This window comes from Abrus precatorius, unplaced genomic scaffold (genome assembly GCF_003935025.1).
Source record: "Abrus precatorius isolate BTA unplaced genomic scaffold, Abrus_2018 Scaffold6, whole genome shotgun sequence".
Taxonomy (NCBI): Eukaryota; Viridiplantae; Streptophyta; class Magnoliopsida; order Fabales; family Fabaceae; genus Abrus; species Abrus precatorius.
In genome coordinates this window covers 13,938,943-13,950,913 of record NW_020874406.1, presented here as the reverse complement: position 1 = coordinate 13,950,913, position 11,971 = coordinate 13,938,943, and the positions used below count along the sequence as shown (strand labels likewise).

Here is an 11,971-nt window from a genome sequence, read left to right as displayed (position 1 = left end):
CACGTGTAAAAACACAATAAGAAAATTGAAAAAATATATATAAAAATGAAATGCAAATGTTTAAAATTTTTAAAAATCATAGAAACTAAGATCTAACACTCAACAATGAGTGGGAAACAAACTTACGTGAGATTGACGTGCGACAATTGTTGGACAAATTTAACGTAATATATACATATACTTTTATTTTCACTAAAATATTTCCTTAAACAATGTCTCAAGAGTGAAGACCCTAATTATCATTACTATTTTTGAATTATTTATAAATTTTTTCAGCCCATTAGTAAAATGGCTCAGATGTAGCTTCAGAAATTGTTTGGTATACATGGAGGTGAAATTTGTTTCCATAAACCCAATGTGGAAAAAAATGAATGTGAAAACCAGGATTGACATTTATGCTTACGTTGTTGGTAAGTGGGGGAATCAACATGGTGAGGTAAAAAAGCAATATCCATTAGTAAAGAGTTTGTTGCAGCCTTGGCTGACACTTGCAAATTATGCTTTTTATATATAAGAAAATATTAATGAGTGTTCTTATGACATTAGTTAAAAAATTAAATTTTTAATTAAAAATGTAAAAAAAAGGTTTTAATAAACTTTTATTTATCAATTATTTAAGATATGTTTTAAGGATAGTGATCAACAGGACCCTTATAATATAAGATAGATTCGATAATGTTTATTTCATATGCAATAAAAGAGTCTGAAATAGATGGAAGTAAGAGAATAAAAAGTAAAAAACATAAATGATAATATATATATATATATATATATATATATATATTTAAAAATTAGTGTTTTTTTGGTAAACAAAATGAGTGTTAAAATATCAAAATCATTAGCATCTCGATCCAAAAGAGAAAAAAGAACAACTCTTTAAAGCATGGTCAAACTCTATACAAATTGGGCTGTGGCTGTATGGGCCATCTTTCAATCACACTTTTTTTAAATAAAAAACAGATCCGAACCAGCCCAATAAGTTGAAAGGAAGAATGATAAAAAAAAAACTGTTTCAAAAACCCTCCAATTCCAATCGCTGGAGTTTATTTTTTCCCTCTATGAGAAAGAGAGTGGTTCCGAGCATGGACGGGTTTCTTCACTGAAGTGTAATCTGCACTGTTTCGTAGTCTCGCACCTCGTTTCTGGGTTTGGGAAAATATCACGTACTTCACAAATTGTTTATCTCTGACAAATGGATAGCAGGCTCAACGGACCCACCTTTCCGTCGAGCTCCGGCGGCGGCACCGCCGTCACAAGATCTCCGTCCCCCACGCTACAGCCTAACTACAGTAGCCGATTAGTTCAGGTACTCACTTACCCTCTCAATTTTAACTGCTGCGAGCTACTTCGTAAACCCTAGTTGTCAATTACTAACACACTTTTTGGTTGGACATTTTGTATTCCCCAACTTTTTTCCTTTCACTGAGAGAGATTTTATTAATGTTTGAATGATGATAAGCTTCTGCTGTTTCTTACGTCATGTTTGCTTTATTTTGTTACCTGTGCGTTCAAGTCTAATTCGCCTTACTCTTTTGGATTCTTCCATTGGAATCATGAGCTCTGGCTATCACTTCACTTTGTTTGCAGACATGCCTTTCAACTTTCAGTTTTTACACGGACACGACTTTACCCAATTGACTTCTATTATAATTCGCACCTACTACCGCAGTTGAGTTTCGCCCATGTGGCAGTTTTGAGCTTTATGTTGCAAATGGAGATCAGTGTAGTAATTTTAGAGCACTTTGAGAAGCTCTTGTTCGGTAAACCTACTAAGAAATTGGACACTTATCCTTTAATGGACATGTTCATAAGTTTATGAAGCTTTTTACGTTTTGGTCCTTAAAAGTGTATATTATTTGTTGTGGGTTTGTGGCGAGGAAATTTGTTAGGGTGAGATAATGAGCTGTGCATTAAGTCTGATGATATGGGTACCTGTCATGTGCTGAAGCTATTCATAATTTTGATTTTATGAATCATGCATCCTAATAATCTATGTCAAAGGCTTCATTTGGCTAGCATTTCTGTCTGAATACTTATTGTACATGTTCAGATGCTGCATAAAAGAACTGTATTTGTGCTGTAAATGAGTTAAGTTTAATGTTACTAATGCAGAATAATAGTTATCCTGTCATATTTGTCAAATGAATAATTATTATATTGAGAAAATAATAGAAAAGAAATGGCTTGTGATGTTTGATTTCAGGAAACATTAGAACACTTGGCAGCCATTGACCTGATTGAGTTGTGCAAAGAAGCCAAAGTTGAGCACTGCCGAGCAACTAGAGACTTGAGAAGCTGTGGTCGATATGTCCACCATGTCTTGAATTCATGTGGACACGCTTCATTATGTGAAGAATGTAGTCAACGGTGTGATACCTGTCCAATTTGTAGAATCCCAATTTCAAAAAGTGGTGCTAGACTGCGTCTCCGACTTTATTATGAGTGCATAGAAGCTGGTCTTATTTCAAAAAGGTGTGATGAGAGATTTCAAGAAATAGAAGATGGGGAGAAACAACTAACTGCTGATGTGCAACGCCTTTATTCTTTGTTTGATGTTACGCTTGAGAATAACATGGTTTCTTTAATTTGCCACTGTATCCTTTTCTATGCCAGTCATTTTGTTGGCATATTTAATTTTTATCATCAATTTAATTATTGAAATTAAAAAATTAAATATATGTAATTGGTTAGTAAAGTTACGAGATGAGATTTAGTGCTTCTTTAGTTTCACTTATTTTAAATAAATATATATGTCAACTTTCAGAGAGAGCTTTTAAAAAATAAGCAGTTATTCCCCTTTAAATAAGCTCATCCAAACATGCTATTAATCTTATTATTATCGTTATCACCTTAGAGAAACCAAGATTGTCTTATTTGTTCTATTGTTGTGTCATGTCTCGTTGTATCTACACTTCGAATTATCTTAACAAGAAATTTTACAGACATCACAGATGTATGTATGGATGAAACTGCTGTCTCCAGTGATCCTGTCATAGCATTTTTGTTGGATGAAGTAGTAGTGAAGGATTGGTGCAAGAGGACATTCAAAAACATTGTAACTGAACTTCAAGGAATTTGTATCCTCAAACCTTGTTTTATTGTTGATATCTAAAGCTAATCATTAGTATGACCTTTTTATCATACTCATTGATATTTATGTTCCCTAACAATTTTCTAGACAGTATGGACGTTTTTGGAATGAAAGAGAGATTGAGTTTACTGCTAAAATTTTCATTATACTTGAAGGGCATATCAAATGTGCTAGATATTTTGGAGTCATCCTTTAAGGGTACCCTTTCAGCACAGCTTCATGATTTGCACCGGCTCCAAGAGAGCATATTGAAGACAAAGCAGGTTAAGTATTACAACATTTTGTGTTCAACTTCAATGGAGTAATGGCATAACTGTTTATGATTTTTACTTTAAGATTTGATTTTTGACACATTTCTTGCTTGGCTGATGTGCTGTACATCAAGATAAATTTATGTTATTTTCTTCTATTTTAAATTGTACTTTCGCTACTGTTTCTTGTGTTGTGTTCAAACATTGTTGTCTGTTTTTTCTTGCATTAGATTTATTCCCCAGTCTTTAGAAGTATGATGACGATTGGTAACCTTTGTTATCGTAGTTCACAGCATTGTTGTATGTTGTTGTTTGTAAAAGGGGTATTTGTAGAGTGGCTGATATTTGTCCTTATACTTACAATCATATTGCTTGTGAAGCCTGCTTTGGTTGACTGGTTGTACTCTTTCTCTATCTGTCTCCCTATATCTCAGAAGTATGGAGTTCCAAAAGATAGGTACCTTATTGCAATCTTCATTCTGGCGATTGATTTGTTTTTTTTAATTTGTTCTGTTCAGCATATGGACATTATTATTTGGTGTACAAGACATCAATTTTTGGAGAATGTGAGATCGCGTTTCACTGATAGTTCATCATGGGCGTCAGTTGTTCGCAAGCGGAAATCAGAAGCAATTAGACGTGCTTGGCCTGATGCAATAAATCAATCTGTGGAGTTATCAGGACATGATGGATCTCTATTTATTGAAGATGCATTGAATAATCTTGATTTGGAGGAGGGGCTTATGCATGAAATTGGAGAGGGATTAGAAATTGCCTCCTTGCAGAAGGATGGGGCATTGTTTTTCAGGTCTGATACTGATCAGGCACTGGATTACTATCCCTTCAAAAATCTTCGTGCTGCTGCTGACTTATTGTTTTTACATGGAAGCTCTGATATGGTGATTGCAAAACATGCAATTGTATCCTTTTACCCTTACCTTTTATTGTGGGCATGAAACTGTGGATGATTCTATCTGTCATAGTTATTATTTAGAGCATTACTTGTTTCATTCCTTAACATCTATAGTTTCTGTATTATCTGTATGATCGCCACTGGACAATTCCTGATGAAGAATGGAGACACGTACTTGAGGACTTTGCAACTACATTTAGTATTAGCAGGCACTCATTACTTGAGTCTTTGACTTTTTACCTTCTGGATGATCACACAGAGGAGGCTTTACAGGTAACATCAATATAATATCATGCTCAATGTCTTGAGGCATGTTTACCCTAGTCTTCAAAATCTATTTTTATCATGATTGCTTTATTGATTTTCCTTTTAGCGGCTGGCTAACAATAAGCATCCTATTCATCTAGGAGAAAATGTAGGCACTATTTGGGTAATAATTATGTTGGAATATTAGATGTGATGCTGAAAATAAAGAGGTAAAAGTATAAGAATTGTAAATGTTATTTGGGTTATTCTTTTATCATTTTTATTTAAATGGGATGTGTTCTTGTCTTTTTTTACAAAGTAAAAGGTCCAGGATGTTTGTTAAGTGTCTAGTGGCATTTAATAATAGCACCAAGAGTTTCCCATTCCCAGTATAGGAAATGGGCTAAAAAATGCAGCTTGGATTCTGCAGTGTGAAAGTTTTGTAGCATGTTGGTACTGGATGTTAATGCTAAACTGTTCCTTTTCCTTTTAGAGTAATATAATTTATTATTCTGTTAGGAAGCTTGTCGCCTTCTTCCTGAAATATCTGGACCAGCATCACACCCTAAAATTGCTGAAGTACTGTTAGAAAGGGGTAGTCCTGATACAGCTCTCATGGTTTTGAGGTGGGCTGGGCGTGATGGTGGACCGCAGATGACTTCAATCAGAGATGCTGTCACTGCAGTACGAGTGAGGATTGAGTGTGGCCTTCTGACTGAAGCATTTATGCATCAGAGAGTTCTCTGCATCAGAGTTAAGGAACAGAATTTCAATAAAGGAGCATCTAGGACTACTTCTGAAAAACTAAAAGGCCAATGCAGTAATTGGATGGAGTGGGTGGAGGTCTTGGTGACTGAGCTTTGTTGCCTCTGTATTAGGAGAAACTTGGTGGATAGGATGCTAGAATTGCCATGGAATTCTGAGGAAGAGAAGTATATACACAAATGTCTTTTGGATTATGCAATTGAAGACCCTCTAAGGACGTCAGGAAATCTACTTGTTGTGTTTTACATTCAGGTACTCAAGTTCAATAGCTGGTTCCGCATCAAAAGTTGGTGCTACTGGTTTATTGATCTTGTTACTTCATTTTTCTTATGATCTTTTTAGCTTTAACTTTGGAATCTTGTAAATGTTAATTAGCTACCCAATGTTGAGTTCTGTTCCATATGATACACCAAGGTTGTCCTCCTAAGTCCTATCTTACTTAGCATATCCTTGATAACAAAACATTTCCTCCTCCATCTATCTTTAATATCTACCATCTTCATGTCTTTGATTTCCGGATACTGACTCCCCATCCAAGGGAAAATATAATTCCTTCATTCTAACTTGTCCTTCATGATCCACTGTAGACCACGAAACATCTTCCAAAATTGCATGCAGTCTCCTTGCTGAACTCATATCTGTATTGGCTTATTGTGCAACTTGCTTCCTGGATTTTCTTGATGTGATCCTCTATAATCTTGCATTGATGGCCATCTCATCCAAATTTTTATTGGAGCAAAAATAAGTGGATATGATTGATAAATCCTGATCTTTACTTCTTTCCTGCATAGGTGTGATATCTTATTTCTAAACCTGCTCAGTAGATCATAGGATGTGCTGTTAACTTCAATAATAAAGAGAACTTTGTATATTATATTCCTGGTCCTATTGGGTTATCATTCCTGGTATAAATAAGTTGAGCTTCATTTTGCTTCTTAAAATGTGTCAGGGTAGTTTAGCATAATTTTAATGATAATATTTTATTTTGAGGAAAATGTGAAAGAATTTCTGGCTTATATATTTTTCTGTGTCTCAGCGCTACAGATACTCAGAAGCATATCAAGTTCATATTAAACTTGAAAAGGTGGAGCAAGACTGCATTTCAAAAGGTTCTGTAAGTCAAGAATTTCTACCAAGATTAGAAAAGGCTATTCACTGGAGAGCCAGTTTGATTGTAAGTGATTTAAAATCTTTAATTTTGAAGCAAATGTTTTCTTCCAGGAACTTTGAACCCTTGAATCATGTCAGGCATTAATTATTTTTCTTTCTAGCAGTCTCTGTGTTTCCTGTGCTGTGTGCTCCTTTTTTTTAAAAAATTAAGACTTTTAGTTAGCTTGTTTGAAGAAAATTGTTGTTCTTGGATTGAATTTGTTGGGCATTTTATGTTTGAATAAAACAGAATAGATGCCTGGAGTTGTTGCCAGAAGTTGAGCAACAGCAACTGAAGAGCGGAAACTTGATTGAGGGTGCTGTTACTTCTCATGAAGAAGTTGAAATTCCTGATAAATTTGATGTTTCTCAGATTCAGGATTCCTGGTCAACCAGTTTATTGATTCCTTCATCTGGAAATCCTTCCCTCACACTGCATAGAGATCATACAAATGGTTTGTTGAGTTCATCAACATTAGGAACTTCTGCCAAAATAGGCATGTCATTTCCCCCTATTGGCCCTGAGCTTGGTAATCTTGGTTCTTCATCATATCATCATGATGGGTTATTTACCAATAACAAGAGGATTCCAAGTCATCAAGGTAAAATTGGCAAAATTCTTAGGTATGAAAACACTCCAAGTCCAAGGAATCGCAGGATCCGTTTCATGAATGGTTCACCTCTGAAGGGATTTAACAGGACATCACCAAGTAATTCCCAAGAAAGTACACAGGAGAAAATCTCGCCAGTAGTTGAACGAAATATGCTTTTTGGCCACAATCAAACTATCAGCCCTATGTACTCCTGGAAGGAAACAGCTAATCCTGTCACTAGATCTATGTTCAGCTATCCTAAAGAATTTGCAAATGATCACCCAAATATATCTAGTAGGAATGCCCAATTGCTAAAAGATGATAGTGGTTGGAATATGGGTTCCACTAATGATCCAATGGATGTTTCTCAGAGGTAAGAATCTAGTTATCCATTTGTTTTGTCTATTGCTTCTTTTATTGATATTACTTGTTTTGTATAAATTGTGTATAAGAATGTCCCTGTGCATTAATTTAATGCTTTTAAATATTTGCTGGAAAGGGTATAATATGTGTAGTCTGAATCCTTGTGCACTTCATTTCTTTAGCCTTATAGAGAAGAAATTAAATACTGAAGAAAACATGAATGGTGGACCTAGATGGAGATCTGATGAAACTAGTGATGGGGAAGAGGATGTGGGTCTGGAAAGAGCTATGGATATAGGTTATTATGCAACTCCAACACGGAAAACTAGACGAAGCAGAGTTGGCAAGAGATGAAAACTTGACTTTTTGGTTAAAAGATTCTGAAAATTTTGTGGGAAGACACAAGAAAGGGCACAATTGAGAGAGTTGTATTAAGATGAGAGCTTCGGTTTTTTTGGAACTTCGAGTTTTTACATATACATTTACGCTGGTCTCCGTTGTGCAGCTAATGTTCTATGAAGCAAATGTTAATGTTAAAGGTGCATTTTCGTATCCCTTTGCTGTAATGTTTATCCAAGTTATGATATTCTCGATTTTGGAAAACGATTCATTTAAAAATTAATGTTTGAGCAAATTCAAAGGCGTTTGGGAGCATCTTACCTTGTCCTAGTAGACCTAGTAGAGTGATGTATCTGATGTGAATTTACGGAAGGTCGAGTTCACAAAATATTATAGTCAAGGGAATGAGTCATTTCATCTTAAATATTAACATGATGAAGTCATGTTTGAATTGTGTTTATCTTTTGTACTTTTAATGTCTATTAATATTAGGAGATATAGACAAAAAATTTAAACAATTTTATGTTTAATATATAAATTAACACAGTATGGAGGGGTTTATTCCCATGATTGCGTACAATTTTATTCCCTTGCGTAATGCAATGACATAATATTGGATAAGCTATTTTGCGTTCTCAAAATTGCAGTGCTCGGCTATCAAATTCAGATCTTTTACAGTGGGGAATGAAGGGAAGATTGTTCTTATCAACTGGTAAAATAAAGTATTTCTTGACACCAAAAATTTGATAATGGTTACATGATATCCATTATAACGAGTTTGGATAAACATAAGTTTTTTTTTAACGCAAATCACATTTAAAATGTGGTTTTGTCTAACATTATAGGAAAAACTCAAGTTTTAAATTTAAATTGAGTGGATTAAATATATTTAGTTTGGGATTTATCGATAGTTAAAGGGAAAAAATTAGAAGTGTATCATGATTTTCTTCTATCATTGAGAAGAGAGAGCAACATGTTTCTTTTTTCTTTTTTAATCTGAATACCTTTGAAAAAAATAATTTTATTTATTTATCTGTCTATTTATAAGTTTAAGATACTATTAATCACTGTTGTTTTTAATCATATCTTTCTTTTCATTTATTTTTAATTATTTTACATCGTAAGTGAAAGACATAACAGTGGAAGTCATTAGATATTTAACAATAATTTTGATATAAGCATAGATATTAATTATATTCTTTTGTCCGTGTTATCTTCTCATATGGATAAATGAAAAGAAAACAAAAGCATAAATCAATTAGTTTTTGCCCTATTTTTATTAAGATCTAAAGGACAACGTGTTAAAGGATAATCATTCATGCTTTTATTTTTAAAATATCACTTTTTAACATTTGAGTCATTATATATGCCAAAATAAATTAGTGTATAAATTAGGAGGACAGCGTAATTATACAATTCAAACCTCGGCAAAGGAAATAAAATTTACCCATACCAAATTTAAATTTTTGGCCGTCAGTATCAATATTGTTTGTGTTTTCTTGGGGCCAAAAAAACGAAAAGTAAAAAATGTCTTATTTTTAGTGATAGCTTAGTAGTGATAATTATAAGAACACAAACATTATGATAAGGTTTAAATTTTGTATCTATAAATTTTCACATCCTCCTCCAATAACAAAAATAAGTGTGTTTGAAATTCTAGATAGACATATTGAAATTGTAAGAATATTGTTTCTATCATTTTTTGAATAGAAAAAACTATTTTTTTTTAATTTAATTAAGCAAATATTTAAAGTTTCTAATATTTTTTAGGTATAATTATTCTTGTCGTTCTTTAATTTTAGGATAAAATTCACTTTTATTTTTTAACTTTTTTTTTTTCATTTTAGTCTTTTAACTTTTCAAAAAATTTTAAATAAGTCTTTTTGTGCCACGTGTACTATGCGTTATTGTTCATCGTCTTTTTTCTTATATCTCCAATCTTGTCTCAGACACATTTTTTCTTCCTTCTCTCTTTTATCTTCATCTTCTTATACTCAAAACTTTATCTTCTTGTCATTAACACTAAATATTCACCCTCAAATTTCAAACTATAAATAACTAACTTTATAATACCCATTTTTCATAAAATTCTAATCATCTTGTTTTCCTCTTCTCTAATAGAAAATTTATATCCTTATTAACTTCGAGTTTGAATACTCATTTGCATTTGTTTTGTGGTTTGTTGTAATGACGTATGTCCAGCGCTGATGGTCATAGGGGAGTTAAAATTGCAGTCGTCAATGATAGAGACACAGGAAAATCCACACTCATAGTCGCAATTGCATCATATTCTTTCCTTGAGTCTATTGTGCTTCCCCCAACTCATTTACCCCAACTCATATTGTATTGTGTCTAAAATACATTCAGATCAAAGATAAAATTCTGAAAAGAGAAGAGGAAAACATGGCTAGGGAAGGCTGTTCTTTGACTTTGAATGTGAATTTTTTGGCAAGAAAATTGATATTTGAGTATAAGAATATGAAAATAAAAGAAAAAAGGAAGAAGAAAAGGTGTTGGAGACAAGATCGGAGATATGAGTAAGAAGACGATGAACATTAACGGATAGTATGCGCGGCATAAAACGACAAAACTTTTTAAAAGAGTTAGGGTCTTTAACAAAAAAAAATCTATTTTAAATTTTTTGAAAAGTTAGAAGACTAAAATGAACCTAAAAAAAGTTAGAGGATAAAAGTAAATTTTATTCTAAAGTTAAGTGCCAAAATAAGTAATTTTACCTATTTTTTATAATAAAAAAATCATTCTAATGAATATAGGGTGGAAATGAGGCAGATTAAGCTAGTTTTTTTTGTATAGTTTGATTTTATAATATTTCTCAAAATTAAGACATGAGTCTAATTTATTTATTAAATATAGGTTATTTTTAAATATTTGATAAAGTCTAAAAATTTATTTAAAACTTATTTGATGTAAAAATACCTTTTAAACATGTAAACAAATTATTATTATTATTATTTGCTAATAACAGGGGCTGAACAGCTAACAAACAAAATCTATACAGTAGACTTAGGAAAAATAGAATTATAAGAGTCCAAACTTAAAAAAAAAAAAGGGAGGGGGATCAATAAAATGTGAAGAGGGAGAAAGGAGTTCTAAGCCTAACTTTGCAAGAAAATTAGCAAAGGCATTAGCCTCTCTATAGACATGAGACAGCTAACAAAACTAACAACTTTTAAAGCATCTCTAATTTTACATATTAAAAAAAATAAAGGATGGGAAGTTGGCTACAACCTTAAGATGAGGGAGATAGTCTCTTTGGAATCTAACTCAATCCACAATACAACTATCATGAACATTCCTAACTAGGCCCCCACAGACGGCAATGCCAGAAGTTTTAGAGATAGCACCATTAACATTTAGGTATTGAGTTTAAAAGTTAAAAAATTACTTTTAAATACATTTGAGGTACAAATTAATATGTAGACATTGAGTTTAAAGCTTTAAAGAGACTATCAATTATCAAACACAACTTTAATACATAATAGTAAAATATTTTTCTTGATAACAAATTGTTATGGTTAAAAAATTATCATTGGCTTAAATTTGATAATTTTTAAATTTTTTTAAAAATCATAAATAAATTACAGACGTCAAAACTAATGTGAAGTAGATCATATATTTTTTATGAATAATCTTCCTTTCTCATTAATATTAGTGTGTTTATTTTATAATATTTTTAATGAATTCATGAGGAAAAAAATAATTGAGGTAAAAAATTAATTTATATTTAAGAATTGTATTTTAATAGTAAATTAGGGAGAATGAATTTTTTTGGTTAATAAATAGAATATAGAATTGATTTTGGATAAGTCTCACACTTAAAACTAATTCTTGTTAACAGAAAAACTAAAATCTTTTACTTCTCTCAGATCGATTATGTAATCAATTTTTTATTTTTTCACTAAAAAAACGATTATACTCACTCCATAATTAAAATCTAAAAATAAAAAATAAAAATTCGAACATCCAATGTTACTGCAGTTTCACTGTGAAAGTCAACTATAATGTTTTTAGTCAACCAATCCGTATATGTATATGCTATCCAAGCACTCATAGCCATTCCACTATTCACTGCATTTTCTCTCCATCAAATAAACAAAAGCTTTGTCGTAAAGAGGAATGCAAATAAGAAATATGCCAGCAAATCTAGTATCTATTAGTATTAATTTTTAAAAGGTTTTCTTATTGTTCCTTTCTTTCCCCTATTTCTCGTTCTTGTAAATCTATTCTTTCTAAACACACC

At 32.2% G+C, this 11,971-nt stretch overlaps 1 protein-coding gene across 3 annotated transcripts; it reads left to right on the top strand.

Annotated features, from left to right (window-relative positions):
* The first annotated feature begins 1,019 nt into the window (after window positions 1–1,019).
* LOC113868869 (E3 ubiquitin-protein ligase HOS1) lies at window positions 1,020–8,291 on the top strand. 3 transcript variants are annotated; one of them, XM_027504833.1, is made up of 11 exons: window positions 1,020–1,306; window positions 1,588–1,668; window positions 2,204–2,594; window positions 2,943–3,077; window positions 3,179–3,354; window positions 3,861–4,262; window positions 4,370–4,528; window positions 5,021–5,518; window positions 6,303–6,440; window positions 6,666–7,381; window positions 7,554–8,220. In XM_027504833.1, the coding sequence occupies exons 3-11, from the start codon at window positions 2,573–2,575 to the stop codon at window positions 7,723–7,725; spliced, it is 2,418 nt and encodes an 805-aa protein (XP_027360634.1). In that variant the 5' UTR covers window positions 1,020–1,306; window positions 1,588–1,668; window positions 2,204–2,572; the 3' UTR covers window positions 7,726–8,220. The 3 variants fall into 3 exon arrangements, with proteins under 3 accessions (XP_027360634.1, XP_027360633.1, XP_027360632.1); XM_027504832.1 differs by lacking the exon at window positions 1,588–1,668 and having other exon boundaries at window positions 7,554–8,291; XM_027504831.1 differs by lacking the exon at window positions 1,588–1,668 and having other exon boundaries at window positions 2,204–2,624.
* The last annotated feature ends 3,680 nt before the right edge of the window (window positions 8,292–11,971 follow it).